Consider the following 19,294-nt stretch of genomic DNA (forward strand, 5'->3'; position numbering starts at 1 on the left):
GATATAACCAAGTATAAGGATTGACATTTTTTTCCGTTCAAGGGCTCGTTTTCATATTCCCATCTCTGCATCTATTCGCAATATTTGCATGGCTATGCTATTTACTGTTTTTCAGTGTAAATCTTTTTTCAGGAATGCAAAACATTAAATTTAGGAATGTAGAACATAGATTGTGTTAAAGAAATGTTTTTTGTACATTGTTAGAGATCAGAGCAAACCTAACATTTCTCGATTGTGTTTCTCTGCTCTCTCACTTAACATCCTCTTTTCATTTCTTACTCATATGAACCTAGAAAATGTTAATGCTTTTGAAAATATTAGCATTGTTTTAGTATCGTGATCTGGGTATGTTAATGGTGGACCTGGTTTAGTTAATGACCTGCTCTTTTATAATGGAAGAGCTGCAGTATGGTTTTATTTGACATCTCATAAGAAAAAGGGAAAACAATTACAAGGATCTGATTGGCCACTTCAGATATTTCAGTGCCTACGATCTGGAATGAGAATGTGGATCTTTAACTTGTGTACTTGTCGAGACACGACCCTATAGTAAGGAGTTCCTCAGGTCGTCTGGGGCAAGCTGTGTCTTGCTCCTCTGATTCCTGAGTATATGTTTCTGAATGCAGTGTTAAGCTCAGGACACTCTAAGGATCTGCTCCGAGCTTTTCGAACAGGCCGTGTTCCAGGCCTAATCTCTTTTCCTATTCAGAGTGCTAGAGTGACTCATCCTGGTTTGTTCTGCTGGTTTTGAAAAATTCCGGTCGATTCCAGTGACAGTAATTAGAGGAGATCAGGTCTAACCACCAACTACATTTATGTATTGGGTATTATATTTCAATATTTATTATATGTATTATATTTCATGTTCATGTCTGAAATGTTATAGAAAGTGTATCATGTAAGCAGAAGCTGTGCTGCACAGCACATTCTTTACTCTGGCATCCTATCAGTGGCGCTTTGGTCTGCGGTGACTGGGGAAATTTTTTTTGCTCTCACGTCATCGCCCGTGGACAAGCAGCCACCTTTCGCTTTTCTTGTTGTACACAATCATGCTGGGGATATTTGAACTTGATACGGCTTTGGTAGAACATAGGATTAAGATCCTGAGGAAATCATTTTAATCCTGGGAAAATTAAAAGTCTATTTTCATATGGATCCACACATTAAATAGCATTCCTGAAGACATGTAATGCTGACATTGGTTATGCTGATATTTGGTACACATTGACCCTTCACATGGAGTCTTTTTTATGTTATTTATTACTAATTATGATTCATATTCATATGCTTGTGAAACATATCTATAATAATTAGGGCTGCAACTAACAATTTTTTTGATAATCGACCCCCTCTCTCTTTTTTGTATTTTTTATTAGATGTTTTACTTATTATAACTATATAAAACCCTTATTTGGGTTTTTATGTATAAAAGTGTGCTTAAAAAATGCAAACGTCACACACTGAGATAAACTATATTTTTATTTTGGACATTTTAGAGTTTATAGTGGCTGCTTGTTGGAGTGCTTGGGGGATTTCTCCTTTGAACAAATTCCCTCATGCTGGCTTCTTCTTCTTCTTCCTCTTCCATTAGGGGTCGCCACAGCGATCATCCGTCTCCATACCCCCTGTCCTCTACATCTGCCTCTGTCACACCAACTACCTGCATGTCTTCCTTCACCACATCCATGAACCGCCTCCTTGGCCTTCCTCTTTTCCTTCTACCTGGTGGCTCCATCCTCAGCAGTCTCCTACAGATATCCCCTTTGTCCAAACCATCTCATTCTCACAGCCTTTGCCTTGTCTCCAAAACGTCCTACATGCGCTGTCCCTCTAATAAACTCATTTCTAATCCTGTCCATCCTCGTCACTCCCAATGAAAACCTCAACATCTTCAGCTCTGCTACCTCCAGCTCCACCTCCTGTCTTTTACTCAATGCCACTGTCTCTAATCCATACAACATCGCAGGTCTCACCACAGTCCTATAAACTTTCCCTTTCACTCTCGCAGATACTCTTTTATCACAAATCACTCCTGTCACTCTTCTCCGCCCACTCCAACCATGCCTGCACTCTTTTCTTCACTTCTCTAACACATTCTCCATTACATTGCACTGTTGACCCCAGGTACCTGAACTCCTCCACCTTCTCCACCTCTTCTCCCTGCAACCACACCACTCCACTGCCCTCCCTCTCATTCACACACATGTAAATGTTACTTTCTGTAAAAACAAAAAAAAAGTCAACCAGTCTAAAGCAGTTTGTGTAAGTTAACATTTTTATATTGTATTTTGCAGATGGCAAGTTGACAACCATGCTTAAAAAAGCTATATAAAATATAATACAAGTGTTTTGACAATTTTAGTTTAAATAAATATCTATTTTGTTTATTTGTGAGGATATAAGCATCTAGAATATATCATTTTTCATTTTGTATAATAATTAAATGCTATACACATAAATTAAATATACAAACATTAAAAACCAGCATTTAAACATGGCCACAGTAAATAACGTTTGAAAACAGAAGTTAACTGTAGTAGACAAATGCTTATAAAATGAGAATGAAACGCAAAAAACGCAGAACGCTAACAGGGTTGATTAAAAAGAAAGAAAAATATATGCATTAGTGTACAAATGCATAATCCTTCACTGAAAACCACAACAGTGACTATAAAATTAAACTAGATCATTTTCACATGATGAGGAAATACAGTTTTTACTTACCGTGCTGATGTTTCACCTTCATCCGTGACTCCAGTGTGTTTTCTTTTCATGTTCTCGTGCATCACTGTGGTACCTCCATACCACACAAGTTCCGCTTTGCAATTACTTCCAGGTACAGTTTTTTTTTGTTGCGTTTTTAATATAAAATGTTCCCATTGCATTGGATGACTTGGGACGCTGCTGGTTGACTCTGTACGGTCATTTTCCCGTCATGCTAAACCGTAACTCGAGCAGCCCAAATAGTCAATAACAGCATTGGCTGACAACAAATTTTATTATTGATTATTATTAATTTGATCAATTAGTTGTTGCAGCCCTAATTATATTATCTATTATAACTTTTTTATTTTAACTATTAAAAATATTTTGCTATTTTATGGCCCTACTTTCATCCTTGTACTTCTCTGCCTTAAATTCCAGACAGCCACGCATTGTTTAAGTAGAATGGCTTTACTCGCTTTAGCATTAACAGCTTGGTCTCTTTAATCCCATTTCACCACACCCTCGGACTAAATGGTTTCACATAATTAAATACAAATACCAGATGATCTTTCGGAGAGTATTTGTGTGAATGTAGGGGGTGGAGCTCATACCGGATGACCTTGCAGTCTAGCTTTTCCTGCTTGTATAAAACGTGTTTCTCCCAAGCAGTGTGCAGTCATTTTTTGAATGGGAGAATGCGAGCAAATAAGATGGCAAAGTGTTTCTGAGGTAACTTTTGGAATCATTGCACCTCTAGGTGTTATTGTGCTGGTTGTTTGAGTTTGCTCGCTGGTTTGTGGTTGTGCAAGAGCTCTGACAGGCCTTAGCTTGAGCAGTGTGAATTCCTCTGCTCCTGATCTTCTGTGCATGAAGCACATTTTCCAGGGTGTATAAATGCCTCATAACTTCCTATTGACAAAAAACCCTCAAGCCAAATATTCTGTTATTTGGTACAGTTGTTAAGTGGTCTCAAAGCTGTTTGACCCTTTGTGGATTGGTGAAGTGATGTAGATTTAGGAACGTGGCACTAGGACCGTGCGGACTGTGTGGTGTGGGCTATACGTCTATTTTTTCTTTTGTTTTCTTTTTTTTATTATTACAACATGAACATGGAAAGAGAGTGGCACTATGTAAGAGCAATCATAATTAAGTGTGGACACATCACTAACTTAGACACTTGGAATAAATAGAATTTGTGTGTGGAGAGTTTTTATTCCTGATCTCTTCTTACACAATCAGAATATTTGTCATGTATGTTTTTACCTCCATTCATTACAGTATTGTGCCACACCTTGATGATGGTGCGAGTTACTCATTTAGGATCCCACCAACCTGCTATACTACACAAATAGGCATAGAATACTCCCGCTTAGTACCATGCAGTTAAGGTAATCGAGAGGATATTGACAACATGCAGTTTCAAATAATGGATTTTATACAGTGCTGTGAAAAAGTGTTTGCCCCCTTCCTGATTTCTTATTTTTTTTTGCATGTTTGTCACACTTTAATGTTTCAGATCATCAAACTAATTTAAATATTAGTAAAAGATAACAGAAGTGAACACAACATGCAGTTTTTAAATGAAGGTTTTTAATTATTGAGGGAAAACAAAATCCAAAACTTCATGGCCCTGTGTGAAAAAGTGTTTGCCCTGGATGGGCCACCCCAGCAGCAACAACTGCAATCAAGTGTTTGCGATAACTTGCATTGAGTCTGTTACAGCGCTGTGGAGGAATTTTGGTCCACTCATATATGCAGAAATGTTGTAATTCAGTCACAGTGGAAGGTTTTCGAACATGAACCGCCTTTTTAAGGTCATGCCACAGCATCTCAATAGGATTCAGGTCAGGACTTTGACTAGGCAACACTTTTTCACACCACTGTATGTAATGTAATGTAATGTTACACCATAGCAAAGATTTACCGGCTTTTCACGTGACCTGTTGTGGTCACAAACAGAGAGATTACTAACTATACACTCATTGATTCCAAACTGTCTTACTTTTACAGAACATTGGACATATTTACCCAAGCCTGTTTTCAGGCAAACAAAACACTGGCACTAGGGCTGAAACGATTCTTCGAGTAACTCTTTTCACAGACCATTATTACTGACCGGCTAAACTCTGAAGTGCTTTGGACAGGTAGCACAGAAGACACTGCAGAATGAAAAATGGAGAAACGGGGAGACAACGACGAGGGGCGAGAAAGTTTCCAAAATTTGGGATAATTTCTAACTAAAACTTATAGAAAACACTGTACAGTGCGGTTACCTAAATTTTGTCTAGATTCGTCTGCCATGTTTAATATTGTATATATCTGAAATTCACATTCTTGCTATGTCTGTCTTAGCTATCTAAATGATCTGGAGAGGATATCCCAACAGGGCTACATGCCCACACAGCAAGATGTGCTGAGGACTCGAGTCAAGACCACAGGCATCGTGGAAACTCACTTCACCTTTAAAGAGCTTTACTTCAAGTTAGTAAAATCCTTCCATCTCCTTATAATTGCTTTTCACTTGTCATGCACGTAGTAACCCTTTTGCAACTTGTCTTGCATGTTAATTAACGTCCATATGTGTGTGTGTGAACAGGATGTTTGATGTGGGTGGTCAGCGCTCAGAGAGGAAGAAATGGATTCACTGCTTCGAGGGTGTCACAGCTATTATCTTCTGTGTAGCTCTGAGTGATTATGACTTAGTGCTGGCTGAAGATGAGGAGATGGTGCGCCTGCTTCTATCTGTCTTTTAATGTTTTATACTCATGGGATAGAAATAAGTTCTGCAGTTGTGAAGTAGTTTTAAATCTATCTAAAGTAATTTGTCATTTCCCCACATGATTTTAACTTACAAATTTAGACGGCAACACTTAAAATGGCACAATGTTTAATGGTGCAAGTTATTAATGCAGGATCTTGAGTTTCACAACATCCTGAATTTGTGTTCACAGAACCGCATGCATGAGAGCATGAAGCTGTTTGACAGCATCTGTAACAACAAGTGGTTCACAGACACCTCCATCATCCTCTTTCTCAATAAGAAGGACCTGTTTGAGGAGAAGATCAAGAAGAGTCCATTGACTATCTGTTACCCTGAATACTCGGGTGAGATGAAACCTCTAAAACAGTTTTATGGCTTCTGGGCAGGTAGTTTTAAGAATCATTAAACCAATGATCCAAGACATTTTTTTAAAGCCCTTGTAAGTAACAATGGCAAGAATTAAGTAAGAAAAAAAAAAAAAAAAAAAAACTAGGCGTGTCATTGTAGGAAATTGTCAGTGTTTTCTGGTAACCATACATGGCAAGGTGTCTTGTTCTTCTTAAAATACAGCATTTTGTTCACTAAAGAATTGATCTGTGTGTTTTTTATGATTTTTAGGTAATAGTATCAGATAGCTTAATCACAGCCTCCTCCTGATTTTAGAGTAATAATAATATAAAAAAAAAAATAAAAAAAGCACAGCCTGCCAAGGAACCAGTTATCGCAAGAAACAAAGTTCTTCATCAGGGGTGATCTATTGTACTTTTGTACATCGCTCTGGATAAGGGCGTCTGCCGCAAATGTAAATGTATCTTCTTCACAAAGGGCTAGTGTGAGTGCAGATTTTCATTCCAACCAAGCCACAGCAGATTTCACCTTTTCATTTTCAATGGACTGTCAGGTGTGGCTCTTGTTTGGTTGGAATAAAAACCTGCACCCACACCAGTCCTTTGTGGAGAAGATTGAACACCTCTACACTACGTCAGGAAGACTATTCTGTGGCGGAAAATCCGAGACTCTGCCCTGTTAATATAAAATTATTGTGTGCTTACAGAAGACTTTACTATATCAACAAAGTTAGTCTTTATTATGTAGTTTGCCTTTCATACACATTCTGTTACTGAAGTGATTCTATAGAAAAACACAATTTCTTAAAAATGTATTATTTAAATAACAGACAGAGCTTATGTCAGAACTGTTAGGGGAAAAAACACCTTCTGACCAATCAGAATCAAGAATTTACAGTTTGGAAGAAGGTTTTATTTCTACATGTACTACATTCTATTGTAAAACAATATAGTGGAATGTGTTAATATTTTATTTATAAAAAATAACCATTATTTTAATACATAATTTTTTTTTTTTAAGTATTTAGGCTTAATTTGAATGTATATATAACTTTGTCTTCTCAGGCAGTGATTTTAAACTTTGGGATTATTGTAACTTTCAGTAGACCTTCTTCAGTAGGATTAGTGAGACTGCAAAGCAGTGTGTGTTTCAGATAAAAATTTCATAAACTAAGCCTCATTCCAAGCTCTGAAATCAAACAGGCACCGGCGGCTGCATCTCCGCCGATCCTATCATAATTCTCATCTTTTTCGCTCTGATGTAATGAACTATTTTAACAACGTCGCTGCCAGGACAGAAGAAATGGAGATTTATAGATTGCAAGATTTAATAAAACCGAGGGCGGCTGTCCATGCTCATGTTTCATCGGTGGGTGTCATTAAATGGCACTGTACTTTCACTGTGCTGTGGTAAAATAGCTGTATCTGCTACACATCATCTTTTATCCTAGAATGGAAGTGTGCATGGGAGACGGCTTAACCTTTCACTTTGTCTTTGTAAACATCAAGGATTTATTGTAGTTTTTTCTGTCTCGAGTGCAGTTTAAACTCCAGAGTGAAGAGTGATTTAGTTTAAAAAGAGGATTAGACTTGACTGATAAAAAATGATGGCGTGTACGAACCATCCATGTTTTTAAATGTGTTTAGGTTTGTAATTGTCTCAAATGGTCAATGATTAGTGTGGCTTCTCAGTGAGGTTTTAGCTGGAACAGTAATTAGAGATGGTAATGCTTAGGGGGGGAAATGCAGTGTTTTTTTACTAAATTCCCAAACGTGACAGTCCTTTGCTCTGCTGCTTCTTTGAAATTTTAGTCTCTGCAAAAAAAAAAATCCGTCATTACCCATTGTACTACTTCAACAATACGCATCGTCTCTCACACTTTGACTCTGACTGGAAATTTCTGCGTCTCTCTTCAGGTTCTAACACGTACGAAGAGGCCGCAGCTTACATCCAGTGCCAGTTTGAGGATTTAAACAGGCGAAAGGACACCAAGGAGATATATACCCACTTCACCTGCGCCACTGACACCAAGAACGTGCAGTTTGTCTTTGATGCAGTCACTGATGTCATCATCAAGAACAACCTGATTGAATGTGGACTCTACTGAAGCATGTTTGTTTGCCGAGGTAGGCTCAACAGTTAGCTTTAAGCGGTATGTTTACCATTAATACGAGTAAATTATTATTGTTTTTTTGGCAACCGAATTGCACCCGCAATTCTGATGCTGCAATGTGTAGTGAAATATTCTAAAAATTTTAGTTAGGTGCTTCTTTCCTTCTTTTGGTCCTGAACATTTCTTTTATTTATATACTGTTTGGGAATCTCTTCAGAATATTCTAAAATCAAATTCAGAATAATTGCATTTTTATCAAATACAATAGTTAAAAGATTATTTCTCTCAAATTTGTTAATTTAACTGTTACTATATCTATTACATTTCTAATATTAAAGATTAACTGTTTGTGTTTTACATATGAAAAGTTGGAAAAATATCGGATTTACATAAAACTACTTTTTGGCGTAAGGTTCAAGAACTGCTCCTTGCTTACATCTTTTGCTGTGGCCCAGGTTCCTCAAAGGAGCTGATCTTTCTGAAGTACAGTAATCCCCCGTTTATTGCGGCGGTTACGTTGCAAAAGCGCCCGCGATAAACGGAAAACCGCGATAAAAGGACGCCACCCCAAAAATGCGATTTTATGTATACGATATTGTACTGTATTAACATTTTACTTCATTATTTCAAACTTTGGTCTGTCGTGCTATCTGTGAGAGACCGGGAACATTAGCCAAACAAATTAGTTATGGGCCAAATGCAATTCCGTGATGAACCGGGGGCACGAGAAAGCGGGTAAAACGGAGGATTACTGTGTCAAAAAGCTGATTACTTGAGACAAAACTTTGTTAGTAATCTGAGTTCAAGAACAAATCCAACGAAACAGCAAGTCACATGTAAAGAATACAACTGTGCCCCTTTTAAAGAACATGCAGATTTACCACCATGTACTTTATTGCAGTAGATGAAGTCTGAGATCTGAGAATTAGTTACGCATTGTATAGTTTCAGTATAGCTCTCACAGCCCTGTAGAGACTATACATCTCTACAGGGATACAGAGCTCCTCATCACCGAATTTAAAACAACTGTCTTTCCTGTCCTCATTTCTGTCACTCAATGTAGAGGGACTAGCGAGCAATGCCTCGTGGGATGGATCTCTTTGTCGCTGCCTGTAGCGGATTCCAGTCGGTGGGGGAAAAAATGGCGACACACAGTGCTGCTACCACACTGCACGCACACCGTAGTTCTTACTGTGCATTCTGGAGAAACTCTTCAACCTTCTTTGTTGGCGCTATTATCGTCTGTCTTTCTTTACTTCTCCCACACGTTCGAGAGAGGTCAAGATGGATGAACGTTCTCTGTTCATGCTTGAAATGAAATTACAACTGGTTCAAGTTGCTCTTCGACCGATTGGCGATCCTTTTTTCGGCTGTTACAGTAAATAAAGTAGTTCTATGCACACACCAGAATCCTACAATGTTAAGATGCATCTTGCCAAAAGAGGAATTTCTGACTATCAGCAGCTACATAACTGTGATTTCTTCATCCAGCTGAATTTTGCAAGTTTCTCACGTTAGGTTTATAAGTAAGTTATTAATATTCCGATTGTTTTGAGTTCTTTTTTTTTTTTTTTCGGGACCATGGTTCAATGGAAACAAGACCTATGATGGTGTTCCCATAAGAAGAGCATTTTCACCTACTCAACTGTAGCTGTTTAGTTCTCGGGTCAGTTATAATCTAGATTAGTTGCATTTTAAAAAAATATATAAATAAAAATGAAAAAAGTAAATAGTGAAATACTTGTTCTTCTATTCCTCTCTGATTTTTTTTTTTAGTATGGGCCATTACATAACACTTTTGTTCTTGTTCATTACAATTGTGTATGAATTATTACCGATTAATAAATCCATGACTGCATGCTAATGGAATTAATAAATGGTTCAAGAACACTTTGTAATAAATGTAGATATTGTGACTTTCCTGCATGAAGGCTGAATTTTTACATTCACTGCTCGATATTTTGAAGGCTTAGTTGCTGGGATTTTAAACAAAAGTAGATGGGCTTTAATCTTTATGGCAGGTGTACTTAAAGTGTGTAAATATACATGTTTATTTTTACATAAATCTTAACTTTTTTTTTTTTTTTTTATGAAAAATGCTCATTTCTCCATGGATAAAACCGAAAATAAAAGTGGCGATCTGTGCTTTTAATAGTAACAGACAAACAATCCACTCATTGGTCAGGTTGATCTGCTTTAGGTCACACATTTCTACTCATGATTTGCAGATTGAAAAAGTTTCCAAACGCTAAACTTTATTGAAATAGTTTTAACTGTAGCCTACAGCTAAAGTTTATGATTTGAATGTAGCCCAGACTATAAAATGTATAATTCTTGCTAAGATCTCATTAAGGGCTGTTGGATGTACTATGTTAATCCTGTGGATTTCTTTTTGTAAAAACGAACCGACATGCTTTGTATTTTGTACCGGTTTAATTGACTAACATGTTTCATGTTACCCAGTTAAACTTGAACTTTGCATTGCTACAGCACAGTGTTATGCAGTGTATAAAAGTATTATCCATATCCGGCAATGTCTCATTTTTTTTACAGGTCAGTAAAAGCCTCTACTTCTTGTATAAAACCATTTTGTTTCTTGCTTGAAAACAGTTTTTTAATCGTTTTCTGTACTGAGTCACTAATATCTATTAAAGCACATGCAAACTAAATCATAAACCTGTTTCAAGATTGATATGCCTGTTAGACTAAACCAGAAATACACTATATAGACAAAAGCTTGTGGACACCTGAACAGAAATTTCAAATTCGTTTTTTTTAAACTTCTAATTTCACAATTGGTCACCATTTGCTGTTAAAAAAACTCCACTCTTCCCTAAACATGTTCCATTTTGTGATTGTGGAAATTCCTTAATTCAGCCACAAGGGTGTTAGTAAAGTCAGGTGCTGATGTAGGGTAATGAGCCCTGGGGTGCAGTCAGTGTTCCAATTTATCCAAAAGGTGTTCAATAGGGTTGAGGTCAAAGTTATGTAGCAGGCCACTCAAGATCTTCCACTGAAACCATATATTTATGGAGCTGTTTTTATGCACAGGGACATTGTCATGCTGGAACAGGTTTGGGTCTCCTAGTTCAAGTGAAGGGAAATGTAATGCCTCCGCATCCAAAGACAATCCTGTACTATATGGCTGGAAAAGTCAGGTGCCACAAAAACAAACTTTGTCCATATTGTGTATGCATGTAATTGACATATTGTAGATAATATTAAAATGGAAAGTGCTTTTCCTACTCTATGGTACGTGCTGCTGTAACCTATTGGAGTACGTGAAATTTTCTGGGCACCTTTAATTCTAGAAAAGTCTTTCATCTTGACAATACAAAAGATGGCAGAAGTAGCTACTGATATATAGTAATTTTATACTGTAGATTATATTGGAATACTTAATGATTGAGTTTTTGAATATCAGATTAGACCACAGTGCAATCAATTCAAAAGGAGTTTTGTGTGCATTGAAATCCTTTTTCCTCGTTATTAAACACACTGATTTTAATAAACGACCTTCTGTAACATTATTCTGTGTTGATTAATTTGACACTAAAAGCCAGTGGAGTTGATGCACATGTTTATTTCATGTTCCTACATTTTTAGTCCAGAACATTATCACAGCATTAAAACAATTCCAAACCACAGCTTTGCTACTCTTTTGTTAAGTCTTTAAACATATTTATTTAGAAGTCTGAAATCTTATTTACAACTTAACCCCCTACAATATTATTAAATTAGAGGAGAAAGGGTGGTTTGCATCTTGTACAGCATGTTGATCCTATTGAGAGAAAGTCCTTATGACTGTACATCAGACAATTGATTTACATAAATTATCCAACTATACTGGAAACACGGGTCTTGACTGTTCACTGAGCCTTAAGAGTGCAACATGTCGATTATTTATGAAGGCCATCTTGCAGTAGGGATTACAATCGTGCGTTTTGCGAGTCTTCATAGTCATTTCTCTGGGATTAAAGCAAAAGGTCTGGATAGAGCAGAAGTTTATGATGTATGTTTTAAGCAAGAAGTATTTTTGCATTCCATAACAATAATGGAAGTCATTCAAATCATAGGTTTATATGACAATCTACACAAAATAAAAAAAAAGAGCATGACAATCCATTTTTTCAATTGATTAAACAATCAATTCTTGGCAAATTGCTGAGGTGGAAGTGAAATAAAACATAAAAAAAAAAAATTGTGGTAGTAACAGTAACTTTGCTTGGTGTTTGGTGAAATCAGAGCACCTCATTGTTATTTTTCTGAAACAGCACAACCTGCCATGCCATTTTCCTAATTTATCATTTCCACCTACCTGAACAACATGGCCATTATGTTGTTTTTTTTAAAACAGTCCACAATCCTTAAGGTTTTCTTTGATGATGATGTCTGTCACAGCATTGAAGACAATTTCCACGTTTCTTGTGTCTGTGGCACAGGTCATGTGCGAGTAAATTTCTTTTTCGCCTTTCTTCATGTTCAGCTCCTCAAACTGCTTCTTGATGTAAACGCTGGCATCGTCATACGTGTTTGGACCTACAGTGGCGAGGAAAAGCTGTGACTCAGGAGCTCCGGGCGTTTAATGCTGTTGAATTGTTCTCTGCGGTTGCTGAGCAAGCAGAGGACAATTCAAGAGCTGTCAAGCTTCGAGATGTCAATGAGAGAAACCCGGCATAGCACTGAAAGACCTGAACTTACCATTATATTCAGGGAAGCAAATACTCAGGTGAACTTTCTGGATCTTAACCTCAAAGAGATCTTTCTTGTTGAGGAAAAGCACAATCGATGTTTTTGCAAAGAACCTGTGATTGCAGATGCTGTTGAATAGGTGGAGACTCTCATGCATGCGGTTCTGAAATTGCAGTAATGACAAGAAATGAGTGATGTGCACACACACACACACACACACACACACACACCTTCCACTTTATTAAGAACACAAACAGGTTCATGCAGTTATCTAATCAGCCAATCATGTGCCAACAGCACAATGCAAAATCATTGCATTAATCATTCATACAGATACAGCTTAAGAGCTTCAGTTAACATTTTCATCAAACATCAGAATGAAGAAAAAGTGCGTGATCCGATGATGTCAGAAGGGCGGCAGGTTTGATGTATTTCATAAACTGCTGATTTCACAAACGTTCTTGCGAGAATGATGTGAGCACTAAGTGAGCAATAGTTCTGTGGGTGCTTAACAGAAAAGCATCTCAGCATGCACAAAACATTAAACAACAGAAGACCACTTTGGGTTCCACTCCTGTCAGCCAACAACAAGAGGGGGAGGGGTCTTTTTCCCAGTCAGCTGTCCTGATAGCCTCAGATTATTGTTCTTTGTTGACAGCATTAGAAACCTCATCCACTTCAAGGCTTATTGTGTTATATGTTGTGAGATGTTTTTCTACTTATAAGAAGGGTTATTTTGTTACTATAGACTTCCTGTTTCCTCAGACCAGTTTGGACATTCTTCTCTGAACTTTCTCATCCATGAGTTGTTTCAGCCTGCAGACTTTATGCCCAGAAAATGGTTTTGTTTTTCCTGCCATTTCTGAGTGTTGTCTGGAGACCAGTGTGAGTGGAAACCCCCAAGAGATCAGCAGTTTTTAAAATATTCAAACCTATCTTGGACCCACAACCAGGCCAGGATTTGTCTTGGAGATCACGCATTTTCTTCATTATGATGTTTGGTTTGAATATTTGCTGAATCTCTAAACCTGTATCTGCATGGTTTTATGCATTTTGCTCAAATGCATGGCTGGTTAGATGATTGAATAAATGAGAAGGTTTACAGGTTTCGAAAAGGTTTCTACATGTTTCAGGTGGAAACCTTTCCATTGCATGGACTGTCCACATTGTGAGCACATGCCCAGTGTGACAGTAATGGCTGCCTAAAGTGTGATGAGGGACTGAACAGCCCCAGCTTAATCAACTCCCTGAAATAGGTTGCTTTGGGCTGCTTTTGAGCTAATTGTGCTTTACTTATAGTGTGTAATAATTGATGCATTCGCTGACACCCTGACCTGAGATCTGGAACAAAATGTACTCACCACTTCATCATCCTCTACCAACACCATGTCATAAGCGCTCAGAGCTCCGCAAAAGATAATGCAGGTCACACCTTCAAAACAGTGGATCCATTTCTTCCTCTCTGACCTTTGTCCGCCCACATCAAACATCCTGGTGTGGTAAGAAACTATTGTTGAATCCACTAGCAAAAATATATTTTTGTTCTCCTTGACAATGCATGTGTATTAAGAACATGAAGGAGGAATCATTGCTCAAGAGATGACTAGCTCACCTGAAGTAAAGCTCTTTGCAGGAAAACTGTTCTTCAATGATACCTGTGGTTTTCACTCGAGACCTCAGCACATCTTGTTCTGATGGGACGTAGTCTTCGCTACAAATTCTGTCCATGTCACTCAGGTAGCTGTGAAATGTACATCTGGGTTAAATTTAAAAAGTAGGAATGAAGTTGAAGTTGCAAAAACAAGGTATTTTATTCGTCATTGCCATTTTGGGAATTCCTTTAAAAAATAATAATTATAAGGAGTAGTGATTTTGACCCACATCCCTCTATCCCCACTATAGAATCACAAAAATCCACTTGATTAGACCTTGGTGAGCAAGGAGAATTATCACATGCATGTCACAGTGTTTAGTGCTTGCCAAACTGAACTGATCTTCTGACATTTCATGTCAACATGCGCCTCTGCTTTCGGTTACTTGATGAATCTATAATGATCTCAGATTTTTAGCTAATTTATGCTTTGCTCAGGAGCACCCGGGTTCCACAACTCCAGCTGACTATATAAGACTGTAGAAAGGACATTACTCATAATCCCACACGCTCTTGATAATTCTCACTCTCCGGTGCTTGTAATATTTTAATGATTTATAATCACGATCTTGGTGTCACCCGCATGAGGATGGGTTCCCCTTTTGAGTCTGGTTCCTGTCAAGTTTCCTTCCTCATACCATCCAAGGGAGTATTTTCTTACCACAGTCGCCCCAGGCTTGCTCATGGGGGATAAATACAAAAATGTAAATATTCTTACATTCACTAAAGCTGCTTCCAGACAATGTCTATTGTGAAATAAGCTATAGAAATCAATTTGAATTGAATAGAATATGTTCTCAGAAGAGCCATCCTTACACTCTCTATCACATGGGCCATGTTTTACATAGTAACATGAAGCTTAACCATTAGTTTTCGATCCGTTTATAGATAAATGACTAAAACCCTCCATCTATTGCACTTACTAGCCAGCAGAGTCATTGAGCTGAAACTCAGCTGCTCTCTCATAGGCAGCCTGCACACCCATGTCCTTCCACAGACTTTTAATGACATCCGCCAGCTCTTTGGGCATTGTGCCATCTTCAGTCGAATCTGCTAGGTTCTGCAGTTTCTGACCATCTTCCTATATGGTGAGAGGAATGAGGAAGCTTTGGTACAGTTTCATTTTAGATTTGAATTAGTACCATCAGGTGATGCATCGTTTCACTTTTTAAATGTCCAACTTTAATTGGGCGCACACATTTCTGCAGGTTGTTACTGAACTTTTTTTTTTTCATAAACAACTGGAACCAAATACAGTATTAGCATACATCTGATCAGCTGAGGGGTGAAAGTCTTTCTTAATAGTGCTCGCTCTGTGCATGTTTACATGTAGCCGGGTTGAAATGCACACCTGTGATGCGGGGGATGCGTAGTTAATGCCAAGCATTTCCATGCCTCTGATGAGGGCCAGTGCAGACTGCAGGATGTTACCATAAATAATGGCTGTAAATGCAATTTGTTCTTCTTTTGTGTAACCACCTTGATGGAGAATTCTGTTTAAAAGAGCAAAAAGGAGCATGACCTTCATGTTAAGTGTTGGTGTTATCTGACATAAACCTAGTCTCAATTCTGTCTTGTGGGCATACATATATAACCAAAAGCTCAGAGTTCAAATTCAATACATTTGTTGGTGTACTCACTTCATTTGCTTTACAATAGTGCTTTTCCCTGATTCACCAGCACCTACAAGCAGAGGAAAACACACAGGTGCACACACATATATATATATATATATATATATATATATATATATATATATATATATATATATATATATATATATATACAGTACAGACCAAAAGTTTGGACACACCTTCTTATTCAAAGAGTTTTCTTTATTTTCATGACTATGAAAATTGTAGAGTCACACTGAAGGCATCAAGGGCTATTTGACCAAGAAGGAGAGTGATGGGGTGCTGCGCCAGATGACCTGGCCTCCACAGTCACCGGACCTGAACCCAATCGAGATGGTTTAGGGGTGAGCTGGACCGCAGAGTGAAGGCAAAAGGGCCAACAAGTGCCAAGCATCTCTCGGGGAACTCCTTCAAGACTGTTGGAAGACCATTTCAGGTGACTACCTCTTGTAGCTCATCAAGAGAATGCCAAGACTGTGCAAAGCAGTAATCAAAGCAAGAGGTGGCTACTTTGAAGAACCTAGAATATGACATTTTTCAGTTGTTTCACACTTTTTGTTATGTATATAATTCCATATATAATTCCACATGTGTTAATTCATAGTTTTGATGCATTCAGTGTAAATCTACAATTTTCATAGTCATGAAACTAAAGAAAACTCTTTGAATGAGAAGGTGTGTCCAAACTTTTGGTCTGTACTGTATATATTTATATATATATATATATATATATATATATATATATATATATATATATATATATATATATAAATAATATATTATTGTATAATTATTTTGGTTATATTGTGACCTTTCAAATCTCAATAAAAAAAAAAATTCACATATTATATGTGAATTTAATATTGATCATATGCCGATGATACATTATTTTCTTAAAATTTATATTTATTTATTATATATTTATTATTTATATATTATTTATTATATTATTAGCCTGCTAATGGTGTTTCGGTCAGGAGGAAGTCTTTTTAACCTGCTTTAACAATTGACCTAATTGGATTTGTGCACTGAAAATCTGCTCAGGAGAGACCACTGACATTCTGATTCTTTTAGGGGCCTCTGTCATGTCACATTACTCAGTACAACAACACAAGTCAAGACCTAAGAAACTGCGTCTTTGCTGAGACCGCTCAAAGTGCACCAAATTGCTCTCTAGCTTAGTTTAATATATGGCTAAGCAAGGAAATGGCATCCGACTACCTGATATGCACACACAATGTCTTACCAGGGAATATGATAGTCACTTATTACAGCTAAAATAGCAAAGCAATTACTTACCTAATGCCTATTATTAGTTTTTATGGCAACAGACAATTCACTGGACCAGTTAAAAAAAGAAAAGAAAATGAAAACACTGACTTGCATATTTGTACTGTGCACATTTTAATTTTAATTACATGCCATTTGAACAGGAACAATATGTTGCTACTGATTTCTTTCCTCTTTGTGCTTCAAGGGTCGACGACCACTTCGGGCAGTAGAAATAGCATTGTATAAACACTAAACCCAGGGAAATCCTTTAAGAACTATAAACACTTCCATGGTACATTGCGTTAATGAAACCAAACATTTCAAAAGTATCAGTTTTTAGAACGGCATATTTGATTCTGGGTCATAATGCAAAAACAAAAATATATTGTCTTTTGTTTGACACTAGGTGCTTAAAGGAAGAGCTAAACAAAAGCTTAGCGAGATCTTGGCTTTAATCGTTAGTGTAATAGGATTCTCTTCTTACTGTTAGTGTGCCGAGGGCCTTCAGGATGTGGTCTTTCAAGCAGACGTCAATGTGCAGCACTTATAAAGACCAAAACTACAGCACCACAGTTTCTAACAAGAGTCATCTCAAACCTTAATTAACCATAAGACAAATACAGAAATGGTTCCAAATATTCTTAATAACTGTTGGTGCATTTTCTGGGGCTCACCTATGTCTTTGTTTGAAAAAAATATTGTAGTAATTAATTTTATTATAATTTACAAACTAAACGTGAAATTATGACAATTTGCATGCATTTGATGCTATAGATGCTACAGAAATCATATTTCACAAGTATAGAACTGACATATGGTTGCCATTTAGTCCTTACTGAAAGCAGATTAAACTGCATAAAATCATTTAAGCCTCAATCTGTGTCACTGGAGCATCATATGTCCAGGTTTCCAGACAGCAAAAATCACTCCTATGCTTGTTTTTAGTTCTTCTTCAATGACACCTTTGAACAAATGTGGACTAAAATCAAATTTGTGTGAAGAATAATGACTCCTAATGGAAGAGTGAAACTGAACAATTTATTTCACATTCTGCAGAAGGCCATTTTTATGCTATTGTTCCCCCTGAAATATTTCTTTTTTTTTCCTCAGTCAAAATGCATCTTAATGCAACGCTGGCTCCATAGTTCAGCCTTTAGTGTCTTTATTGCTAATGTTATTTGATGTTACATAATTGCATGTGTAAATAACTTCATGTTTCAAAGATTCACTGAGAAGCTTTCAACAACAAGGCAAGAAAAAGACTTGCTGTCAGCGTGTGTATTATTTTTAAATCATTAGTAATGTTTTAGCTACTCCCAGCTAAAATTTCTGATCTCCTTCAAGCATTGGCTTCTTGGTTGGAGATTTTTAAATTTTAGACAGAAAGTCATTAAAGTGACACCATCTTGCTTTTCACTATCTAAGCATAAAGCCCTTACCCAGCAGAAGGAGCTTGACTGTCCTTGCTTCCTTATCTGCATCTTCCTGTAGCTGCTTTTCCAGTTCTTTGGACCTTTTGGCCATTTCCTTGTCCTCAGCACTTGCTCCACTGCCCATGTCTCTTCCCCTTTCCTCTCAATTTCCGGAAGGTGAGAAATTTTGCCAAAATTCTTCTGTGTTTTGCGGACAGTGAAATGGATTAAAAAAAAGGTCCACCTGTCAAAGATGATGCTGCAAATTCTCAGTAACCTGATAAATGTGGGGTTGACTGTCTCTGACTGTCCTTAGGGTAGGTGATCAGATCAAAAGTGCTGAAAGCCCAGAGAGAACTGAAGGTCTATAAGCTCTAATTCTTCTCTCACAGGCCTAATGCTTTAGTTCAGGATTGGGGAGGGTTTTACTGACCTTTCCATCTGAACCAGCCAATCCAATTAACTTGGCAAATAGGACAAACCTTCAAAACTAAGGAAAGCGATTATACTGTGGGACACCTTGTGCCCAACATTCTATGTTGGAGTTTTTTTCTTTAAGAAAACCTGAACCCCTTTTTTAATTCATGAAATTAAAGATGATTAAGGTTGGGGAAAAAAACATCTCAAGTTGTTTAGTTTCAGTGAAACTTTGCACACTGTAGCCTCAGATTCCTGTTTTGCCTAGTCTTCTGCTATTGTAGCTCA

At 37.3% G+C, this 19,294-nt stretch overlaps 2 protein-coding genes across 4 annotated transcripts in view; one reads left to right on the top strand and one right to left on the bottom strand.

Annotated features, from left to right (window-relative positions):
- gnai3 (guanine nucleotide binding protein (G protein), alpha inhibiting activity polypeptide 3) overlaps window positions 1-9,844 on the top strand; it is a 26,079-nt gene extending 16,235 nt beyond the window's left edge. Inside the window, exons 5-9 of the mRNA XM_046870516.1 lie at window positions 5,059-5,187; window positions 5,303-5,432; window positions 5,658-5,811; window positions 7,732-7,941; window positions 8,992-9,844. Coding sequence (XP_046726472.1) covers window positions 5,059-5,187; window positions 5,303-5,432; window positions 5,658-5,811; window positions 7,732-7,922 — 604 coding nt within the window. The 3' untranslated portion in view covers window positions 7,923-7,941; window positions 8,992-9,844. The remainder of the gene's footprint in view (window positions 1-5,058; window positions 5,188-5,302; window positions 5,433-5,657; window positions 5,812-7,731; window positions 7,942-8,991) is intronic.
- A 1,647-nt stretch (window positions 9,845-11,491) lies between these two features.
- Window positions 11,492-18,983, bottom strand: gnat2 (guanine nucleotide binding protein (G protein), alpha transducing activity polypeptide 2). Of its 3 annotated transcripts, none has more exons than XM_046870515.1 (9): window positions 18,617-18,983; window positions 15,912-15,954; window positions 15,623-15,764; window positions 15,195-15,352; window positions 14,233-14,361; window positions 13,982-14,111; window positions 12,630-12,783; window positions 12,247-12,467; window positions 11,492-11,896 (listed from the first exon to the last, which is right to left on the bottom strand). In XM_046870515.1, exons 1-8 carry the CDS (start codon window positions 18,732-18,734, stop codon window positions 12,277-12,279), a joined length of 1,065 nt encoding a protein of 354 aa, XP_046726471.1. In that variant the 5' UTR covers window positions 18,735-18,983; the 3' UTR covers window positions 11,492-11,896; window positions 12,247-12,276. The 3 variants fall into 3 exon arrangements, with proteins under 3 accessions (XP_046726471.1, XP_046726469.1, XP_046726468.1); XM_046870513.1 differs by having other exon boundaries at window positions 11,492-11,916; XM_046870512.1 differs by having other exon boundaries at window positions 11,492-12,467.
- Window positions 18,984-19,294: the final 311 nt, after the last annotated feature.

Source organism: Silurus meridionalis, chromosome 17 (assembly GCF_014805685.1).
Source record: "Silurus meridionalis isolate SWU-2019-XX chromosome 17, ASM1480568v1, whole genome shotgun sequence".
NCBI classification, from domain to species: Eukaryota; Metazoa; Chordata; class Actinopteri; order Siluriformes; family Siluridae; genus Silurus; species Silurus meridionalis.